Source organism: Cherax quadricarinatus, chromosome 81 (genome assembly GCF_038502225.1).
Source record: "Cherax quadricarinatus isolate ZL_2023a chromosome 81, ASM3850222v1, whole genome shotgun sequence".
In the NCBI taxonomy this organism is placed as follows: Eukaryota; Metazoa; Arthropoda; class Malacostraca; order Decapoda; family Parastacidae; genus Cherax; species Cherax quadricarinatus.
This window is the reverse complement of record NC_091372.1, coordinates 8681855-8705911: the sequence shown is the minus strand read 5'-3', so window position 1 is coordinate 8705911 and position 24057 is coordinate 8681855. Positions and strand designations below refer to the sequence as shown.

The window sequence follows — 24057 nt, the reverse complement described above, 5'->3', positions numbered from 1 at the left end:
CAGCCGGGATTGATGGGATAAAGATAGAAATGTTAAAAGCAGTTGGGGATATAGTTTTGGAGTGGTTGGCGCTATTATTTAATATATGTATGGAAGAGGGTAAGGTACCTAGGGATTGGCAGAGAGCATGCATAGTTCCTTTGTATATAGGCAAAGGGGACAAAAGAGAGTGCAAAAATTATAAGGGGATAAGTCTGTTGAGTATACTTGGTAAAGTGTATGGTAGAGTTACTATTGAAAGAATTAAGAGTAAGACGGAGAATAGGATAGCAGATAAACAAGGAGGCTTTAGGAAAGGTAGGGGGTGTGTGGACCAGGTGTTTACAGTGAAACATATAAGTGAACAGTATTTAGATAAGGCTAAAGAGGTCTGTGGCATTTATGGATTTGGAAAAGGCGTATGACAGGGTGGATAGGGGGGCAATGTGGCAGATGTTGCAGGTGTATGGTGTAGGAGGTAGGTTACTGAAAGCAGTGAAGAGTTTTTACGAGGATAGTGAGGCTCAAGTTAGAGTATGTAGGAAAGAGGGAAATTATTTCCCAGTAAAAGTAGGCCTTAGACAAGGATGTGTGATGTCACCGTGGTTGTTTAATATATTTATAGATGGGGTTGTAAGAGAAGTAAATGCGAGGGTCTTGGCAAGAGGCGTGGAGTTAAAAGATAAAGAATCACACAAAGTGGGAGTTGTCACAGGTGCTCTTTGCTGATGACACTGTGCTCTTGGGAGATTCTGAAGAGAAGTTGCAGAGATTGGTGGATGAATTTGGTAGGGTGTGCAAAAGAAGAAAATTAAAAGTGAATACAGGAAAGAGTAAGGTTATGAGGATAACAAAAAGATTAGGTGATGAAAGATTGGATATCAGATTGGAGAGAGAGAGTATGGAGAAGGTGAATGTATTCAGATATTTGGGAGTCGATGTGTCAGCGGATGGGTCTATGAAAGATGAGGTGAATCATAGAATTGATGAGGGGAAAAGGGTGAGTGGTGCACTTAGGAGTCTGTGGAGACAAAGAACTTTGTCCTTGGAGGCAAAGAGGGAAATGTATGAGAGTATAGTTTTACCAACGCTCTTATATGGATGTGAAGCATGGGTGATGAATATTGCAGCGAGGAGAAGGCTGGAGGCAGTGGAGATGTCATGTCTGAGGGCAATGTGTGGTGTGAATATAATGCAGAGAATTCGTAGTTTGGAAGTTAGGAGGAGGTGCGGGATTACCAAAACTGTTGTCCAGAGGGCTGAGGAAGGGTTGTTGAGGTGGTTCGGACATGTAGAGAGAATGGAGCGAAACAGAGTGACTTCAAGAGTGTATCAGTCTGTAGTGGAAGGAAGGCGGGGTAGGGGTCAGCCTAGAAAAGGTTGGAGGGAGGGAGTAAAGGAGGTTTTGTGTGCGAGGGGCTTGGACTTCCAGCAGGCATGCGTGAGTGTGTTTGATAGGAGTGAATGGAGACAAATAGTTTTTAATACTTGACGTGCTGTTGGAGTGTGAGCAAAGTAACATTTATGAAGGGGTTCAGGGAAACCGGCAGGCCGGACTTGAGTCCTGGAGATGGGAAGTACAGTGCCTGCACTCTGAAGGAGGGGTGTTAATGTTGCAGTTTAAAAACTGTAGTGTAAAGCACCCTTCTGGCAAGACAGTGATGGAGTGAATGATGGTGAAAGTTTTTCATTTTCGGGCCACCCTGCCTTGGTGGGAATCGGCCAGCGTGATAATAAAAATAATAAAAAATCTCAAACTTACACACAACAGTTTCTCCCACTTTAGCATTCAGATCCCTATCACAATTAGTGTGCTCTCTCTCTCTCTTGGTTCAAAACTCCCTAAATTCTTTTGAACATTTTCCAACTCAATCACTAACACTCTTCCCAAAGTGCATAAACACTTAATGAAACTCCCTTTTTGCCATCAGCATTTGTTAGCCTCAGTGTTAATGCATTTATACAGTGTTCTTTACTGAAAAGATTTCATTACACACAGGAGTAAGGGAAAGAGGCCGACTTACAAATGCTTAAATTACAATCATTTGCACTTATGCAAAAGGTCCATAATACTAACAAAAGTATATTTTTTATGAATGCTGATCTGCAAGAACAGACACACATGACAATTATTTTATGTAATATCATATTGAACAGAATAACTGCTTCAATAACAGAATGAATGGTGGTGAAAGTTTTTTTTTTTTCCAGGTCGTCCTACCTCCACGGGAGACGACCATTGTGTTTAAAAAAAAAATTACTTCAGGGATATAAATGTCTTGTTTGTAAACAAACACCAGATATGCAAATCATTCAAAACTTGGAACTGCTCTGTATAATTATTTGCTTTAATAGCTCTGTCTTACATCATGGAAGGTATCTTCTGTTACACCATCTTGATCTATATCTCTGATGGCCCTTAAGCTCTGCATGTATTCCACATCTACCTGCAAATATAAAACTTTTATTAACTCAAAACAAGCAATGTTGCTTTACATCAATAATTACAGATTATTATTTAGTCTTTCATGAGACTGACAATAAGACAGTGACATAAGCAGAATGTGAAAAAAAAAAAAATCTGTTTAATTTTGAAGTTGAATTTGTACACTGAGGCAGTCTCTCTCAAATAATGACTCTCTCTCCCTTCTGTAGTGTGGCTTTAATTTATAAACCAAGCTTTTTGTTATAATCCTTTATAAATACAAATTGTTCTTTCTAATCAACCACCACCATCACAAAAATCATCATCAACGATATTCGAGGTGTTTTTGCGGCAGAAAAGCATAGGGGCCACTATGGCCATAACGCAGGTTAGTGAATGAATCCTTAATATTTCATCTGTTGGTGGCATGCATAGATATGTCAACAGTGTAATACTTATCTATTTCCTAGCAATATTATAGGCAGGCTCCCTAACTAGCCTGACACCACGTGACTCCCTCTCGCGAATAGGCTGTAGCTCAGTCCTATTTGAGCTCTCAGGCTCAACTAAGCATAGGAGGGGGCAGATATGAAGGCGAGACTCCATAACAGTCTCTCCATCAAAGAGCCCCTACAACAGATATTGTCATCTGCATCATAAAAGGGTATGATGCAGACAATATCTGCTGCATAACAGTGTGGTAACCTAAAAGCATTTCATTCATAAATAACAAGAAAAATTAATAAATTCAATCCTCATTAAGAATTTTCATAGAAGTAAAATCCACATTTACTAACCCATTTTAATCCAAAAATATAAGCATACAGGTGATACAAATGCTCAAATATAAATGCACTGAAAGGGGGTTTGGGATATTGACTGTTTAGAGTAACGTCTAAACTGTCGTATCTGAGCGCCTCTGCAAAGACAGTGATTATCTATGAGTGATGGTGAAAGTGTTGATCAATGAATTTTTCTTTCTTTCTGGAGTTTTCTTTTTTTTTTTGGGTCACCTTGCCTCAGTGGGAAACAGGTGACGTATTAAAAAAATTAGATAATAATAATAAAAGATGATGGTGAAAAAGGTCCAACAAAATTTTGTCAATGTTGAAACTTCTGTTATAATCAAGATTCTAGATTACTAAATTTATCTACATAGAATTTACAACCAATTTTGGCTTTCAGGAGTTCTCTAATATTTGAAGTTCAGATATTTGGATTGTGTACAATGGCACACTGAAGTAAAATAACAAAAGAAAAATAGATGCTGAAGACTTTTTCCTACACATTTTATAAAGTTAAATTTCTATTAACACAAATTAACCATAAAAGCATTATCAGTATAACAAACTGAAAAGTTTATATACAAAAAAAATCACTTGCTTCAGTTACATGCTTTTTCCATCACCTTAGATTAGGGATTCTTAACCGGGGTATCCATACCCCATTGGGGTATGGGAATCATAATGGGGATATCAAATTCGATCTCTGAAAAAATAAAAAATAAAAAGTTGTTGCTAGTTTAGAGTAAACTATCAGGTGTTGTGTTGATACCTATCCATATGTTAGGTAAAACCAAGCTATTGACAACTTTTGAGGTCATACTGAGACCTAACAGGATTGCTGCTGATGACAATTTCCAGTCTGGCAAAGGGGTATGGGGACATATTGGGCAATCCATTGGTGGGTCTGTAATCGTAAAAAGGTTAAGAAGTCTCTGTCTCAGATGGTAAATTTTAATTTTTTTTTTTTTTTCAAAACACTGGCTGCATCCCACCAAGACAAGGTGACCTAGAGAGAAAAACAAGTTTTTCTTTTTAAATTTAGTAATTTATACAGGTTACTAGCCCCTTGCTCCCAGCATTTTAGTCGCCTCTTACGACACGCATGGCTTATGAAGGAAGAATTCTTTTCCACTTCCCCGTAGAGATTAATTATAGCTCATCAATGTTAATTCCCTAATTCAATATTTACCTCTTCTAAGTCTGCTGATGAAGGAGCAATGCCAGCCAGGAGCTTCCACACTAATGGAGCGAGGGGTAGTGCCAGTGGTTTCTTCGTGCGGATAGCAATACCAAACAGTATACCTGCAGAAAAAAAAAATTAAATCTGCACAATAAACAAAAATCATAATCATTTACACAAGAATAACTCTCACAAGAAGACAAAATTAAACACAATGTAAAGGATCAGTCTATCATGGCCTCACACCCTCCTATTACTACTACTACTATTATTGGTGCTTCTGCACTCACCCAAAAACTTGAACCACATGAAGTGATGAGGCTGTGCGAGGTCCGGGTTAAGCAGGAAACGATCTCGGTTATTGCCAGCATCAGATATGGCATTGGGTGTGGGTATGAGAAGTGGGACAGCGCCTGTGACAAGCTCATGACACATTTCAGTCATGGTGTCATCAAACACTCCTCCTGCATCATCTGCTCCTTCTCCAACAAGTTTTACCTATAGATAAAATAAAAGGGCTACTTTAGTAAACACTAAACACTAGCCATTTTCAGATTTAATATTAGCAATATATAGTCAACAACAGCCATTTTAAAATTTATTATTAGAATTACCACAGGATTTATGAGGACTTCTGATGCTATATACAGGTTTTACTAAGAGTTAATTTCAAAATGTCTAATGCTAGCTGCATATTTATACAGTAAAGATAACCCATTCTCAAATGTAATATTAGTATAGTAATTTACGAGTCAAAAGTCCCTGTGTATGCATGCTTTGAGCTGTACCATGACCTAAGCAGGTGTTCATGTACCTGGATAAGAGAGGACTGAAGCAATCAGGGCAAGTCTGTATCAAAGTAACGAATTGCATGAAGCACTAAACCTGTATGTATTCCCTACCTTCACATATCCCTGCCCACTCATGCACTCCTAACCTTTGCACATTCCTATTCTCGCACATCTCTTCTTGCAGAGTTATATGACCCTTTCTGGTTTATTGTTTATATCAATTACAGTAACAATAATGGCTAAACCTGTATGGGTCATTCAGTGAATGCAGTAATGGAGGCTTGATCCTTTGTCCACTAATTGTGGCCCATCTCTTATTAGTCAGGACACTAGGTGCTCGGTTGGTTAATATGGGGCTTAATGCCTAGTGCCTACATAAGGTTATTAAGGTTGCATGTAATCTGTTCACCACCAGTCATGAATACTTTAATCCCTCTTCAGCGTGTATATATACAGAGATATGCATTTCTATGTATATCTATCTTGTGTGAGGCTACTGGTAGTCATCAAGGCTGACTGTGAGGAGCTAAATTAATATTAAGAAATTTAAAGTGAGGGAATGAGGGTTTTTAAGAGACAAATACAAATGTGGGAGATGCTATCATAGCAGGCAGAGTAAAGAATATCAGGTGAGAATTATAAATGATGCAGAGCTTAGAGAAGTCTCTCATTAAATTGTATAATATTTAGTAATTAATGTTTTCAGATACTTGGGAGTTGACGTGTCGGCGGATGGATTTATGAAGGATGAGGTTAATCATAGAATTGATGAGGGAAAAAAGGTGAGTGGTGCGTTGAGGTATATGTGGAGTCAAAAAACGTTATCTATGGAGGCAAAGAAGGGAATGTATGAAAGTATAGTAGTACCAACACTCTTATATGGGTGTGAAGCTTGGGTGGTAAATGCAGCAGCGAGGAGACGGTTGGAGGCAGCGGAGATGTCCTGTTTAAGGGCAATGTGTGGTGTAAATATTATGCAGAAAATTCGGAGTGTGGAAATTAGGAGAAGGTGTGGAGTTAATAAAAGTATTAGTCAGAGGGCAGAAGAGGGGTTGTTGAGGTGGTTTGGTCATTTAGAGAGAATGGATCACAGTAGAATGACATGGAAAGCATATAAATCTATAGGGGAAGGAAGGCGGGGTAGGGGTCGTCCTCGAAAGGGTTGGAGAGAGGGGGTAAAGGAGGTTTTGTGGGTAAGGGGCTTGGACTTCCAGCAAGCGTGCGTGAGCGTGTTAGATAGGAGTGAATGGAGACGAATGGTACTTGGGACCTGACGATCTGTTGGAGTGTGAGCAGGGTAATATTTAGTGAAGGGATTCAGGGAAACCGGTTATTTTCATATAGTCGGACTTGAGTCCTGGAAATGGGAAGTACAATGCCTGCACTTTAAAGGAGGGGTTTGGGATATTGGCAGTTTGGAGGGATATGTTGTGTATCTTTATATGTTTATGCTTCTAGACTGTTGTATTCTGAGCACCTCTGCAAAAACAGTGATAATGTGCGAGTGTGGTGAAAGTGTTGAATGATGATGAAAGTATTTTCTTTTTGGGGATTTTCTTTCTTTTTTGGGTCACCCTGCCTCGGTGGGAGACGGCCGACTTGTTGAAAAAAAAAAAAAAAAAAAAAAAAAAAAAAAAAATTTAGTAATTCACAATTTAAGAAGATAAACACGTATACAGTGCCCGAGTGTGAGAGATCAATATTATCAATTATAATCATGGGAAGCACTAAACCCACAGGGATCGTACAGTACCTGAAGAATGGGAATTAATCAAGTTTAAATCAAGGAATGGGAAGGTAGTTAAAATTCCTAGGATCAAGAGCCTTTCACCAACATCCAAGCATTCCTGAAGGAATTAAGTGCAGTTTACTAAATTACATACTAACAAATGAAGACAGAGATGGGCTTTTTTAACACATTGGCCATTTCCCACTAAGGCAGGGTGGCCAAAAAAAAAGAAGAAAAACTTTCACCATCACTCACTCCATCACTGTCTTGCCAGTTGGGCACTGATACTACAGTTTGGAGGCTTGAATGATCATTTGAACCATTGTGCTCGTGCATTTCTGACAATACTACTACTGAATAAGTAGTGGTGAAAAATTCAATATATGTATTGGTTTACTTTACCTATCCAAAAGATTTAATTTCTAAGTAAAATAAACTGGTGTGCCTATTTAAAATATATACAGGCTTCACACTAACTTAACACTTTTGACCCAAATCACCAAGTTACCTTCCAAGCACGAGATGGGAGCCGCAAGTCCGCTGGTTTCAGCTTTACAACTTGTCGAGCCAACTGAGTAAAGATGGGCTTGCAAGGAGATCCTCTACTAGATATTCTCTTTACTGTCACCTGGGGACCGTAATTACGTCCCTGAACCATAGTGCGGCCCAAGCAACGTACCAGAGGAAGCGTGTACACCCTGGGTGATACAAGAGAGCGTACAGCAGCAGAGGTAACAGCACTAACATTATCTACATAACAATCAGTGCCTGGAGTGAGAGTTATGAGTTTCCACGACGAATACAACAGATCACTGAATTGGTGCAAAAGTCGTAGTCGAGCACAGAGAGCACTTCGTGAAACACACTGAAGATTAGGATATTGTGGTGGCACCGAAGCAGGGATTCCAAGTTGTGTGGGTGCTGGATTTCCTGGTGTAACAGGAGGAAGAGGATGGGCTGTCCAGGCAGCACTATGGCTGCGACCAGCACTGATCTGGCGAATACCTTTCCCAGATAATGTGCGAATAAGCTGTGGCTCTCTCACTGCTGCAGAATGTCCCAAGCCCAACTGACCATCACTATTAACACCCCATCCAAACACATCCCCAGTAGATGTGAGAGACAATGTGTGTTCAGATCCAACTGCTACATCCACGACAATATGATTCATAAGTGCTGGAACTTGCTGAGGGCGATTGTGGCCTCTCGTACGGGATTCTGGCTGGCCAATGAGACGGTCCATTCCACAAGTGTAAACCCGTCCGTCTTTGGTGAGAAACACTGTAAACTGAGTACCACAACACACTTTTTTAATGCCAATTCCACACATTGCCTCCACTTTCTGAGGAGTTGATTTAGATGTTGAGTTGCCAAGACCTAACTTCCCATAATCACCATCTCCAAAAGCCCAAACTATATTTCCATCAGTACTACAACACACAGTATGATTTAAGCCACAAGCTACTTGTCTAATCCCCCAACCATCCAGAGCCATAACTCTTTCTGGTAGTTTCTTGTTCGCAGTAGAGCCAAGGCCCAATCTTCCATAGTCTCCATTGCCAAAGGTAAAGAGCTTGCCATCAGCAGTTACCACTGCTGTGTGCTTGAACCCACAGGCTAACTGCACCACCTCCTGTCCTTGGAATGCTTCGATTTGTCGTGGTCTTCGTTGACGGTCCGAATTACCATGTCCTAATTTACCATAATCACCATCTCCCCAGGAGAAGACCTCCCCACTATCTGTTACTGCCAGGCTGTGGCCATCAGAGCCACATGAAGTGGCAACCTGTGTCACTACAAAACCTAAAACAAATAAATGTTAATTATCAATTTATGATTTCAAGTAATTTCTTAAGTATTATGAAAAATATTTTCATGTTATAATGTGAATTAGAAACTAAAAATACTTTACAATATTCTCATCAGAATTTAAAACAAATGTTAATATAAATTTATTTCCCAAAAACTGATACTTCGATTGTTTAAAAATTTACCTAAAATTACTCATAACACTTGCAAATCAAAATAAGAAAATGAAAGCATTCATATAAAGCTAATTATCATACTATATTCATCAGGAAGTGCTAAACCCTACCTAAGGGTTATACAGCACTACAAGAATGAATAGCAATCAGGTTTAATTCAAGGAAGGGGAGGGTAGCTCTAATTCCTTGAATCAGGAGCCCTTCAGCAACAAAGAACCTCCTTTAAGGAGATATGCAGCCAAGTTAACAAAATTGCTTGATTTATGGTATCTATGGTATTAAAACAATGTTCAAATTGTTTCTAAATTAATATAAAAGACAAATGAGGATGCTTAAATATTCTACTTAAATTACCCTTATAAATACATATGTATACAGTAACACCACAATACTCAAACAGCTCCCAACTCAAACGATTCAGTATTCAAATATTTTGTTCGGTAAAGAAATCACTCAGCAGATGACAAAACAAGGTGTGCCGTCTCCCCGCAGCTGTTGCTCAGTGCAAAACTCTGCTGAACTTCTCTGTAAATTATTTCATTTTCTTCACATTTTTTGGTGGTTTTTATATTATCTGTATAAACAAGTCACCATGGGGCCTAAGAAGATTAGTGATGACAGCCAATCAAAAAGAAAATCAGTCACAAAAGAGATGATTTTTTTTTTTTATTAACACATCGACCGATTCCCACCAAGGCAGGGTGGCCCGAAAAAGAAAAACTTTCATCATTATTCCCTCCACCACTGTCTTTCCAGATGGGTGCTTTACACTATAGTTCACAAAACTGCAACATTAATATCCCTTATGGGAAAAATTAGTTCAGTACCGAATTGATCGGCACTCGAACAGCCTTCTGGAACAAATTAAGTTCGAGTACTGAGGTCCTACTGTATATACTTTATTATGCAAACTGGTACACAAGCTTATAGGAAACACTGATGTTAAAGGTGAAAAATCTACCTTGCAAAGTAGATATAACTGAAGGAGTGTGAAGGTCATCAGAATTTCCCTGACCAAGTCGGCCATAACTTCCTTCACCACACGCTAGAACTGATCCATTGGCTGTCACAATGAAGGTACAGTTCTGACCACAAACGACTTGCTGTGCACACCCTAAAGTCTCGGTCAATACAGGAACCTGACTACTCCGACCTGCAAAACATTCACAAAAATAATAGATTAGATTTTGCTATTGAAGCAGTTAATTTACTGTGCATCGCTTATTTATCCTATGAAGAGTAACACAAGAGCATATGGATATACAAAAGTCAGTAAGTAACCCAGAGTAAACCAAGAAAGCCAAGTAGTGTGGCTTATTTTCAGCGACATACTTTGGTCCTCTTGCCAGTAAGCGATCCACAACAGTTGACTAACACCTATGTACCTATTTACTGTTAGATGAACAGGGACAACAGATGTAAGGAAACGTGCTCAACATTACACCCCCAAGAGCGAACATACATGTTACATTAAAGGGCACATGTGCAGCTAATGTGACATATTATTGTGGCAACGTTTCAATCTCCAGGAGCTTTGTTAAGCCATTACATTATGCTATGGCTTGACAAAGCTCTTGGAGAGCAAGAACTTTGCCAGAATAAAATGCTGCATTAGTTGCGCACATGTCCTTTTACTTAACATAGTCGGTAATTTTACCAACATTATGATATCAAACATAAAGCAGGTGTCCTGTATATGAGCACACAAACTCATAACATAAATAATGAGAACATTATATATTTTATTATTAACACATCGACCATTTCCCACCACAGCAGGGTGGCCCGAAAAAGAAAAACTTTCATTATCATTCACTTCATCACTGTTTTGCCAGAGGCACACTTACACTACAATTCACAAATAACCCACACATAGGAGAGGGGAGCTTACGACGACGTTTTGGTCCGACTTGGACCATTTACAAAGTCACGCTAACAGAAAGGAGAGGAGGAGAGAGTATATATAGGTCAGCAGACAGGGACTGGTCCCATCCCTGTCTGCTGTCCTATATCTACTCCCTCCTTTTCTCCTTTCTGTTAATGTGACTTTGTAAATGGTCCTAGTCAGACTGAAATGTCATCGTAAGCTCCCCTCTCCTATGTGTAAGTTATTTGTGTATTGTTCCAGTCACAGTATTGCGTCTTATTGTTATTTATACTATAATTATAAAACTGCAACATACTTCCTGTACTTCCCCTCTCCAGGACTCAAGTCTGGCCTGCCAGTTTCTCTAAATCCCTTCATAAATGTTACCTTGCTCACACTCCAACAGCATGTCAAGTCCTAAAAAATATTTGTCTCCATTTGCTCCTATCTAACATGATCAAGCATGCTTACTGGAAGTTAAAGCCCCTCGCACACAAAAACCACCTTAACCCCCTCCTTCCAACTTTCCTAGGCCGACCCCTACCCAGCCTTCCCTCCACTCTCGAAGTCATTCTAGTTCATTCCATCCTCTCTACATGTCTGAACCACTTCAACAACCCCTCCTCAGCCCTCTGGATGAAAGTTTTGGTAATCCTGCACCTTCTCTTAATTTCCAAACTATGGATTCTCTGCATTACATTCACACCACACATTGCCCTCAGACCTAGTATTTAACAGTATTACTCATCCCCTTGATGCATTCCTGAAGTCTTCTAGGCATTGATAATGCTAAACTAAGGAAGATAAAAGAGTCAGTACCCTCCCACACCTGCTGAATGGCAGTCAAGAGACTAGGGAGAGTGGACACATTCATGCCACAAAGCTAATGCTTAATAAGGTTCCAGTGAATCACCAGGCCAGTCATTAAAGACCGAAATTTCAAAATCGTTTTGCCAATTGTTTATGTCTTTGGTGGTACAGCAAGGAGCACCATCTTGCATACAAAAGTTGCCCTGACACTTATGCATGTGCATATTTACGATGCCTGCTGTAGGGCCTTCAGTTGTGAGCCTATAGCACTACCAATGAGCCACAAATGGTCACACGAAAACATATTAATGCATATAATTCCTTCTTTTGCCATACATGTCATAAGAGGCTACTAAAATTCCGGAAGAAAGGAGCTAGTAACCCCTTCTCCTGTATACATTACTAAATTTAAAAAGAAAAACTTTGTTTTTCTTTTTAGGTCACCCTGTCTCGGGGAATACTGCCGGTATGTTAAAAAAAAATTCCTTCAGTCAGCAAACTTACTGAAATGAATTATACTTCATCGTTTAGGAGGTCTTACCTGTTTCAGCAAGCTGTCCATGTCTTCCACTTCCCCACATGTACACTTGGCATCGTCCACCCACTTGCCAGTCTCCTGGCTGTTGTGTGGCCCATGCCATCACTGCTGCATCTTGTTCTTCATCCCATTTATCGTTCTCTAATGCAAGGCTCACCTGTTCTTTGTCATCTGAAAAATCTGGCATAAACATATTAAGATAAAATTTCATTTAAATGGTACAGTAAACTCTCTTATAAAGCTCCTCCATAGTGTAATTTATTGTAAATACAACTGAAGAAATGGACACTGAATGTATAGGGAAGACCGGGACTAGTTGGTAACGGGTAAGTTGACACACTTGTAATAATTCAAATATTTACCGCTCGACGGAGTTGTTATTTATTATAGGATCACCACATGCTTCCTCACTCACCAACAAGCTACCATACCAAGACGTTGCAGTACTTAACTGGAGTGGGGAAAAATTTGATTTTGATGCCAGTAAGTAAATTATCATTCGCTGATATTGTTTGCTGTAACATGTACGGGGTTATAGATGAGAAATATCCAATTTAGCCACAATTTAATGTAGGGTTTAAGGATTGTTTACCCATGAAACGGTTTATATTAGGTTTATTAATATGGGGCAAATTGGCATTGCCATTTTGGCTGACATGCCAGTGAAAAAGACACTGGAAAAGATATCAAAAGAAGCAAAGAAGAAACAATCAAAGAAATCAAAATGTGTTCATGGTGACAAGGAAAGTTCAGATGAAGAGGACAGTCTCTGTTTGGCATGTATGGGTCCTTTTTCCAAAACCAAACTACGAGAAGTATGGATACAGTGTAGAATGTGCAAGTTGTGGGTCCACGAAGCCTGCACTGAAAAAGAATTGTTTTATACATGACCCAACTGTGACTCAGATGATGATTTAGATTAAGTTCACCTCAGGTGTTAAGTATTCTGTGCAATTATTATCTGGAAGTGCAATTATTTTCAACTGAATGTATAACACTCAGTTCTTTTTTTCTTTCTTTCTTTCAACACACCGGCCGTATCCCACCGAGGCGGGGTGGCCCAAAAGGAAAAACAAAAGTTTCTCCTTTTACAATTAGTAATATATACAGGAGAAGGGGTTACTAGCCCCTTGCTCCCGGCATTTTAGTTGCCTCTTACAACACGCATGGCTTACGGAGGAAGAATTCTGTTCCACTTCCCCATGGAGGTAAGAGGAAATAAACAAGAACAAGAACTAGTAAGAAAATAGAAGAAAACCCAGCGGGGTGTGTATATATATGCTTGTACATGCATGTGTAGCATGACCTAATTGTAAGTAGAAGTAGCAAGATGTATATGTACCTGAAACCTTGCATGTTTATGAGACAGAAAAAAGGACACCAGCAATCCTACCATCATGTAAAACAATTACAGGCTTTCATTTTACGCTCACTTGGCAGGACGGTAGTACCTCCCTGGGTGGTTGCTGTCTACCAACCTACTACCTAGGATAACACTTAGTCAGTTTTTAATTTTCTTTTATTAAAAAAGGTTTCTTTCTTTACTAAGAAAAGATTTTTAAGTTTCTATGGAACTGAATATTCTTGAAATGAAACATTATGAATAATCAGTATATAAATTTACTGTTACATATTCCAAATTTACTATTACTATTTGTTGTGCCAACTTACCCCATAGTGTGTGCCAACTTACCCCCATAGTGTGTGCCAACTTACCCCCATAGTGTGTGCCAACCTACCCCATAGTGTGTGCCAACTTACCCCCATAGTGTGTGCCAACTTACCCCATAGTGTATGTCAACTTACCCCCATAGTGTGTGCCAACTTACCCCATAGTGTGTGCCAACTTACCCCATAGTGTGTGCCAACTTACCCCATAGTGTGTGCCAACTTACCCCATAGTGTGTGCCAACTTACCCCATAGTGTGTGCCAACTTACCACATAGTGTGTGCCAACTTACCACATAGTGTGTGCCAACTTACCACATACATGGGGCATGTTGGCACATGTGAAATGTTTTTTTCTAAAAAATGCTGTGCTTTGGTTTTGAAAGAAAATTATTTTTTTTTTATTTTATGAAAAGTAAGAGGAAGATTTATATTTTTCACGAAGTATAAAATTACCAAAATCGTTTGTTGTTTTTCTTTCATCACCAAAAATGTAAAAAGTGTGCCAACTAGCCCTGGTCTCCCCTACTTATTTATCAAAAAAAATGTTTAAACTCATGAATTACATAACAAAATAATGACAGTGTGAGTAACCTAGATTATCAACCCCTTCACTGGCCAAACCCCTGAAATAGTAGAGAATCTTTTTCTGAAGATAATGACACCAAAAGTATCAAATTTGATTGAAAACTTATGGAATTACACAGATTCAAAGCTACCAGTTATGGTTTATGGCATCCCAATATTTTAATCAGACCAAGTAAAGACCCATAAAACAGACCAGGGATGGTGAACGGGGACCTTACCTATCCTACGGAAAATCAGCAAAAATTGAAAGGTTCCACTATTTTGAGGATTATTTCAAGATACTTCTGGTTCTGGAATCAACCAAAATCATCTTTATGCAGTAGGATGTCTTCCATTCTAATAAATGATACCAAGAGATGTCAATAAAACCATTAAAAACATCCCAGAGAACACCTCAAAGTCACTATTTTAAGCCAAACAAACGACAGAGTTTTGCTTTTCCATATATGACGTAAAGCACTATTTTTATACTGTGCATACTCCCTGCACACACCCACTCTCTCACATCAAAACCAAAATTTACCACTCTCAGTTTATATGACCGAGCTGAACTCAAGCCATAAATCTACACGAGGGACCCTGGTATCAATAATGTAGATCTACATGATCAACAGTGAAAGGGCTAATGCTGCTTCCAAACATAAAGCAATGGCAATGTGGAAAATTTGAATTATGAATAATGCTACATCTAATTAACTTACCCGAATGTTTAAAATGTCTGGTAATGAAAGATCGTGGCAGGGAAGTACGGTTATTCAAACTTTCGGCAGTACTGACGGCAGTACACAGCGTGTCTAACCAATTCCATTCAACAGCTGGAAAATGGGAGAACATGTCATAAAATGGCATAACAGTCACATCTTTTATCTAGTCTAACACCTTTTTCCCTTAACTTAAAAATTACTCTTATTTTCTTATCATTTTATTCTTACCTGGCTGGAGATTTGATCCCCAGACCTGGTTGATGAGAACTATGAATCTCACCACGAGGTTATCTATCATGATATCTGTCACCATTATTTTTTTTTTTTTTCCCAACAAGTCGGCCGTCTCCCACCGAGGCAGGGTGACCCAAAAAAGAAAGAAAATCCCCAAAAAGAAAATACTTTCATCATCATTCAACACTTTCACCACACTCGCACATTATCACTGTTTTTGCAGAGGTGCTCAGAATACAACAGTCTAGAAGCATACACATATAAAGATACACAACATATCCCTCCAAACTGCCAATATCCCAAACCCCTCCTTTAAAGTGCAGGCATTGTACTTCCCATTTCCAGGACTTCATATAGTCACCATTATATATTTTATTATTAACACATCGGCCATTTCCCACCAAGGCAGGGTGGCCCGAAAAAAAAAAAAAAAATTCATCATTCATTCATTCCATCACTGTCTTGCCAGAGGCACACTTACACTACAGTTCACAAATAACCCGCACATAAGAGAGGGGAGCCTATGACAGTGTTTTGGTCTGACTTGGACCATTTACAAAGTCACACTATCTAGCTTGATACTGTTCTAAACATTCTAAACTCCAGTATATATTTCACCACTAAGCTATTTAGCTTGACATTGTTCTCAACATTCTAAATGCCAGTAAATTGAGGTATCATGTATAAGAAGCCTTACTGAAAGCTAGATTAAAACATTCCTTATAAACTTTTTAAAAATATTTTACTGCAGAAATAGCTTATTTTACATATACAGCATAGGCCATACTGGGATAACGCCATTCACCAAAGTTCAGTTTGTGTATCTGGCAAGGTTCGTGACAGTGCTACTGCCTCCTCTATATTACACTTAAACATTCCTTCCCCTCAAAACATCTATATTACAACAATGTATAGTTTAAAACAGCAATATTTATTTGAATTATTACAACTAATAATACAAATCAAAGATCATCATTGAATAATTGCAATGGACATGTTCTTTCTTCTTTCTTTCAACACACCGGCCGTATCCCACCGAGGCGGGGTGGCCCAAAAGGAAAAACGAAAGTTTCTCCTTTTACATTTAGTAATATATACAGGAGAAGAGGTTACTAGCCCCTTGCTCCCGGCATTTTAGTCGCCTCTTACAACACGCATGGCTTATGGAGGAAGAATTCTGTTCCACTTCCCCATGGAGATAAGAGGAAATAAACAAGAATAAGAACTAGAAAGAAAATAGAAGAAAACCCAGAGGGGTGTGTATATATGTGCTTGTACATGTATGTGTAGTGTGACCTAAGTGTAAGTAGAAGTAGCAAGACGTACCTGAAATCTTGCATGTTTGTGAGACAGAAAAAAGGACACCAGCAATCCTACCATCATGTAAAACAATGGACATGTATAAACAGTTAATTATCTATGCAACAGTGATTACCATAATGCACTATCTCAAAAAAAAAAATTAGGGGGTGTAGAGAGTGGATAGCAGAGGTAGAAGTGTGAGGGGTGAAGTAGGGAATAAATGGGGAAGAAATGTGTGAAAGAGTAAAGTAAGGAGAGGGGAGAGGAAAAACAAAAGATAGTAGGGGAGGGTAAGAGGGAAGCAAGAAGTATTAGACAAGCCTCTGTTAGGTATATATATAAGGAAGAATTATAACACAAATCCCTGTTAGGTATACATAAGGAAGAAGTATAAGGCAAACCTGTTAGGTATACACAACAAGCAAGTATAAAACAAGTTCCTGTTAGGTATACATAATTAAGAGGAGGATCTAGAACAGTACCAACCTGTGCCTGGGTTGGCTACATGGATGGGTGCTGGCTGAGTACAGAGAACACTGTCCAACCTGAGCAGTAGAGCCAGTGAGCACAGCTGCTGCAGGTACCGACTGTGCACTAGTTGTTCCCCACTGCTCACTGTGCACAAATGTTATGCATTATAAATAAAAACTAGTAAAGACTAGTACATACATATCAAAAACAGCAGATAGAGGATCGAGTCTCCAGTAGCCCTTATAATGAATGACCAACACGCGTTCAGAACTTCACAAATATAAAGTATGCATACACTGTAAAATACAAAATACTTAAAGTCTGCATTTTAGTTTCTTATAAATATATTAATGAATGCACTGATCTTACTAACAATTTTTTTTTTAATACATCAGCCGTTTCCCACCGAGGCCTTAATATTATCACTACCTTTGAGATATACGTAGTGTCAAGAAGATAAAACAGGTGCTCCTAGACTTACAATGGTTCATTTTAAGATATTTTGATTCTACAATGGTGCAAAAGCAATTACTTTGGAGATGAAACCTAAGATAATTACCCAGCATGAAGGCAGCAAGTCCCTAACTTGTATTCATTTATTTAATTTTTCAACACTGCTATTTAACAACAACAACAACAACAAAAAGATTTATTTCTTTGCAAACGTTACAATGTGTGTTTACATTTCATAATTTGACTGGTACAAAGAAATCCACTATCATGCTGAGGCATTTTAAGCAGACTTAACCTAATACTTAAAGGCTACTTAAGTCTAGACAGGTGAAAAGTGCTAGATTACAAATATTCTATATTTTACTCTATTATTAATATGACGTAGTACAATTTATGATACATGTTTAGGTTGGTAATAATGGTTTAATAGATAAGGGACAATAAAACATTTGGGAGAGTTGATTCAAATTTGCTTAGAGATCAGCATAATGCGGGTATGGTTGTTACTGCGAGATGAGATGATTTTTAAGCATAGTCCTAAATTGATTTGTTTCAGGCAGGGAGTTTCAGATCTTCGGGCCCTTTATGTGCATTGCATTATTGCAGTGTGAGATGGACACGAGGGACGTTGTAGTGTGTTTTGTGCATCGTGTTCTGTTGTAGCTCTCTAGAAGTTTGAGTGGAGGGTTGATATTGGAGTTTAATTTTCTGTATACAGTATATAGTAGGCACAATAATAGGTGTGTATATTTTGTATAAGTAATTTCAAGCTCTTGAAGATTGGTGGGGTGTGTTGTCTGGCACAGGAGTTTGTGATCATCTGCACCATAGCTTTCTGTTGGGTTAACCCTTTGACTGTTTCGGTCATATATATATACGTCTCACGAGCCACCGTGTTTGACATATACTCATAAATTCTAGCGGCTTCAAATCAAGCAGTAGAAAGCTGGTAGGCCCACATGTGAAAGAATGGGTCTGTGTGCACCATACAAAAAAAATTCTGCAGTACGCAGTGCATAATGAGAAAAAAAAAACTCCAATCTTTTTTTTTTTAATTAAAATGCCAACTTTGTGGTCTATTTTCGTATAGTATTTATGGTTGTATTCTTGTTTTCTTGGTCTCATTTGATAGAATGGAAAACATATTATAGAAATAGTGGTGATTTTGATTGGTTTTACTATGAAAAGAACCTTGAAATGGAGCTCAAAGTAGGGGAAATGTTTGATTTTTGCCGATGTTCAAAAGTAAACAAATGTCGTTTTCCAATAAATGTCCAACTAGCCATTCTAATATGCAGTCATGAATGGGTTGACATTATTTATACAATTATTACAATATTGCAGTAGTCTGCATAACAGTAAATCTTCTATTTTTTGAATAAAAATTCAAAATAGAAAGTAAGAGTAATATCAGAGGGGCCTGGAGACGTGACTGATGAACAAAGAAAATGTTATTTTAGAGCCAGGAATGTCTGCACTGTTCGTTCTGGACCCTATTTTGAAACTCATATTCTTTAATTTTCGTGAAATTGGCCAAATTGCAAATTTCTGACCACGTTACTGGGTAGTTGAAATCGGTAAATACTCAAATCGCTAGGAAAAATGGACTTCTAAAGAAATAGCTATGTGTTTGATCGACTTGAACAATGGAATTAGCCGAAAATAGAGCTAAAATGGGCAAAATCGCCAATTCATAAATATCGCCGAGATCACTAACTTCGCGAGAGCGTAATTCCGAGAGTTTTCCATCAAATTTCTTTCTTTTGATGTCATTACAATCGGGAAAAGATTCTCTATCATTTCATGGGATTTTTTTTTTCCGGAAATTTTGCAACACCAGGAGACATCTCAAGATTTGGGGTTGCGACAGTCAAGGGGTTCAAGGTTTAAGGTGATTGGCCATGGTAGATCCCCAAGAACAAATACCATAGGTGAGGTATTACAAAATAAGTAATCTTTAAGATGGTAGGTTTACTCATTTTGTAATAAAGAGTTTGGGATTCATAAATACACATTAAAATAAATTAATCTTTAATATTATATAAAACACACAATCTTTGGTCTAGAGGTATTTAAAATATATATACATGTTACAATAATAAATTATTAGCATCTTAAAATAATAATTTATATATCTATGCTAAAATAATAAATTATACGTAACATTTACAATAATAAATTAGTCAACTCTGTGTCTCACGACACCTTAATGACGCTCAGTGTCTCACACGACACTTATCCATGGTGTGTTGTGACGCTCCCTCTCAACTGTGTCACTTGACACCCTTTCTTCCGTGTAATGACACTCCTGCTCAACCGTGTCCACTAGACACCCTTTTCTCTGTGTCACACGACACTCCTACTCTCCGTGTCACACGACACCCTTTTCTCTGCGTCATACACAATATCTCTACTGTGTCACTCTTGACACCCTTGTCTCTGCGTCGCACACTATCACCCACAGCGTCTTTCTTATCAGAGACCAGTCACATGACACTATTCAATGTACACTACAACCAGGCCATCTTCAGTGTCACACGACACCCTTTTCTTCTCAGTGTTCCACTACGGTCCTGTAGCATATCTCAGTGTTCCACTCCATCATACTTCTCTAAGTGTCACACTACAGTCCTAGCCCAGTTCAGTGTAACACTCCAACCTTTTCTTCATGTAATGTCCCACTAAAACTGCATCAGGTGACTCTGGCCCACAGTTGACCAGCGTAGGCGGTGAGTCCGCAGACATCACTGGTAGTCCTGTAAATACTCTCTAAGGCCGGTAGAAGTACACCGTAAGATGGTCTGGCGAGTACTATCTACCGCCTTCAAGACCAATTGACACACCGCAAGGTGGTCCGATGAATTACTAGCAGAACACCATACTGCAAGCTCACCGAGTGCGGCCGTCAAGTAACTGAGGCCATCAGACTCAGTGAGCGGCTCTTCTAAAATCAGTAGAAGCCAGTAGAATACCAAAAGATGGGCAGGAGAATACTCTCTACTGCCAGTAGATCTATACTGTAAGGTGTTTTGGTAATTACTGCTGCAGTGCTTACCGTGAGGTGTTCAGGTACTTACTGCTTCTAAAGCCAGTAGATGTGTACCGTGAGGTATTCAGGTACTTACTGCTTCTAAAGCCAGTAGATGTGTACCGTGAGGTGTTCAGGTACTTACTGCTTCTAAAGCCAGTAGATGTGTACCATTAGGTGTTCAGGTACATACTGCTTAGATGTGTACCGTGAGGTGTTCAGGTACATACTGCTCTAAGGCCGGCTCAGCAGTCCCCACAATGGGTTTGATGACATACCCAGTGGTACTGCCGGCCGGCAGGTTAACTATTTAACCGCTAGTTTGGTAGGGGGCCGCAACATGAGGTAAGGGTATATTAGAGAGTGATATAAAGTAACGAGCACCATTTGGGGTACATCGCATAGTATCTTGGAAAAGATACCTACTGTTTTGGAAACTTTCTAAGTTATATACTGGATGTGGGTCTGAAATTTAAGATTACAGTCAAGGTGGAGACCTAGAAATTTGCCCTCAGTGTGTCTCGTAATGGGGGAACCATTTCTCGATATGTTAAGGTGGATATTTAATGCTCGTTTCCAAAAAGCATGAAATGGGTCTTGTCTACACTGAGAGAGAGTTTGTTGGTCATCATCCAGTTTGATATTTTTAGTAGTTCACTGTTTACAGTGTCACTAAGTATAGCCAGGTTTAAGGAGTCAATGCATTTGGGAGGTCACTGCTGTTCATAAGAGAGTAGAGGACCTGGGACACTTCCTTGTGGCACTCCAACAACTAGACGCTGAGTAGTGGAGGTTACACCATTTGTGTATACATACTGGTGTCTATCACCAAGATAAGATTTTATGTATTTGAAGGAGTGTTCTCTTACCTCATAATGTTCTAGTTTTAGGTGCAAGATACTATGGTCTACTGTATCAAATGCTTTCTGTAGGTCTATGAAGTGCCCCAGAGGATATTCATTTTTTCAAGTGCTGTACTATATAGTAATTGAAGCATCTGAATGACTGCATCGTTTGTGCATTTTTTCGGCCTCAACCCAAACTGGCAGGGGTTCAGTATGTTGTGGGATATGAGGTAGGAGTAGATTTGTTTATGTATTATTTTTTCAAAGATTTTAGAGAGCAAAGGCAAGTTAGATATCAGTCTGTAGTTACAGTGGAACCTCAGTATTTGAACAGATCCCTACTTGAACAATTCAGTATTCAAACACTTCGTTCGGTAAAAAAAAAAAAAAAAAAAAAAAAAAAAACAAGTCAACTGTTCGTTCGATACTCGATCAAACAAACACAACCTGCCAGAACTTCGCTGTAAACCATTTCATGTTTCTTCGCATTTTTTTTTACTTTTTTTTATATTATGTATTTGTATAAGAAGATTAAGGATAACTGCCAACCAAAAAAAACAGATCTGCACTCAAACACCCTTCTGGAACAAATTAAGTTAGAGTATCAAGGTTCCACTGTATTTAGTTCTGCTGGATCACCTCCTTTGAGGATCGGGATGACCCTTGCTGTCTTGAGTATGGATGGGAATGTGGAAGATTCAAATTTAGTTAGTTACAGTAATTATTTATTTACCTATTCATATTCATATATTCTTATTCAACTTACGATGGGTTTGTGGGAACATAACACTATCATAAGTCGAGGAGCAGCAGTATACAAAAAATCCGCTCCTTGCGGAACCAACTTGCCATAAGATTTACTGTTGCTGCTCAGAGCCTTCATGTCTAATACCACATGATTATGCATACCACCTAATATTATTACTATACCGACCAGTTCCATCTGATTTTAGATGACTGAACCAATTTTTTTTTCATTTGAGCTATGCAAAGTTTATAATGATGAATGAAATTAAAGTTGGTGTCTGATGATGAAAAGCACACAACAGATGAGGCATTCTAAAAATAAAGTCAAATGAAACCTTGACATCTAGCTTGGTCCTCCCTGCTTTACTTTGGTTAATATACATTACTGTAGTGATTCCTTTACTTTCTCCCTACCTACTTGAATTTTCCAGGATTGAGTCTCAGCTCCTGGTCTGTTATTCAAATGGGATCCACCTCATTTGGCTATGAAAGCTCAAGCCCACTTAACTCAAAACTTTTTCTTCTGAAAATATTTTTTTTTCAACAAACTGGGCATATCCCACAAAGGCAGAGTGACCTGAAAAAGAACACTTTCACCATCATTTACACTATCACTGTCTTGCCACAGGCATGCAGATATGACAGTTTAGAGTCCCACCAAACGACAAAAATCCCAAACCCGTCCTTTAGAATGCAGGTAATGTACTTCCCACCTCCATGACTCAAGTCCAGCTAACTGGTTTCCCTGAATCCATTGACAAAATATTACCCTGTTCACACTCCAACAGCTCGGCAAGTCCCCAAAACCATAACCCTAAATATACATCTTGTAGCTTCCTATGTGGTATCACAATCATTTCCTCTTCTCATTTGGTCATTTTGTGAGAACTTTATCCTTTTGAAGGGGGGGTTTAAATGTTGCAGTTTAAAAACTGTAGTGTAAAGCACCCTTCTGGCAAGACAGTGAGGGAGTGAATGATGGTGAAAGTTTTTCTTTTTCGGGCCACCCTGCCTTGGTGGGAATCGGCCAGTGTGATAATAATTTATCCTTTTACAGCTAGGTTGTGATGGATATGTGGATCAGCAGGCTAGGTGATCAGGCAAGCACCAGACAAGCCTGGCCAATGGCTGTGCTCTGGAGTACAAAAACTCTTTGAACTCAATGAACTTTGAACTTTCAATGTCAGGAATATAAAAAAAAATTCTGAAATTGGAGAGAATGTTTTCTGAAGCCAATAACACCCAAAATACAAAATTTCATGATGAAAAAACTTAGGGAATTACGCAGGTGCAAAGTTGGCAATCCGGGAACAATTTATTATCGATTTTGTGCATATCGAGTACTATTTTAAGCCAATTCTATTGCTCCATTTGACCAAATTCTTAGCTATTTTGCTACTATATCTTTCATTCTAATAAGTAAGCACAAGAAACCACCCATTCAACTATCAGAACTATGAAGTCCACAGAAGTTAGTAATGCTGCCAATCTATAAAAAAAAAGAAAATCCAGTTTCAAAATAAGAGTCCAAAATAAACACTGCATATGTTCCAAAAGCTAAAGGAAGCTTCTCTCTGTTCATTAATCCTGTCTCCCTAGTTCATGGTTAATAAAATATAACAAGAATAATAAAAAAGGCACAATACCGTGACTGGAACGATGCACAAATAACCCGCACATAAAAGAGAGAAGCTTACGATGACGTTTTGGTCCGACTTGGACCATTTACAAAGTCACACTGACTTTGTAAATGGTCCAAGTCGGATCGAAACGTCGTCGTAAGCTTCTCTCTTTTATGTGCGGGTTATTTGTATAACAAGAATGATAGGTCAGAGCACCCCAGTATTTGAAGCAGACCTAGTAACAACTCATAAAAGAGATCAGGGAGTGTAGGGAAGGTCTTACCCATTCTCAGGAAAATTGTCAAA

The 24057-nt window shown here is 38.7% G+C and overlaps 1 protein-coding gene across 7 annotated transcripts in view; it reads right to left on the bottom strand.

Annotated features, from left to right (window-relative positions):
* Positions 1-24057, bottom strand: part of LOC128699864 (probable E3 ubiquitin-protein ligase HERC1) — a gene marked incomplete at its 5' end in the record, with an annotated part of 163798 nt that overhangs the window by 19652 nt on the left and 120089 nt on the right. For all 7 annotated transcript variants that reach the window (XM_070102322.1, XM_070102323.1, XM_070102324.1 and 4 more), the window contains 8 exon segments: positions 2346-2426; positions 4379-4491; positions 4660-4867; positions 7398-8692; positions 9836-10027; positions 12093-12269; positions 15047-15160; positions 17072-17200. In XM_070102322.1, the coding sequence (XP_069958423.1) occupies positions 2346-2426; positions 4379-4491; positions 4660-4867; positions 7398-8692; positions 9836-10027; positions 12093-12269; positions 15047-15160; positions 17072-17200 (2309 nt within the window).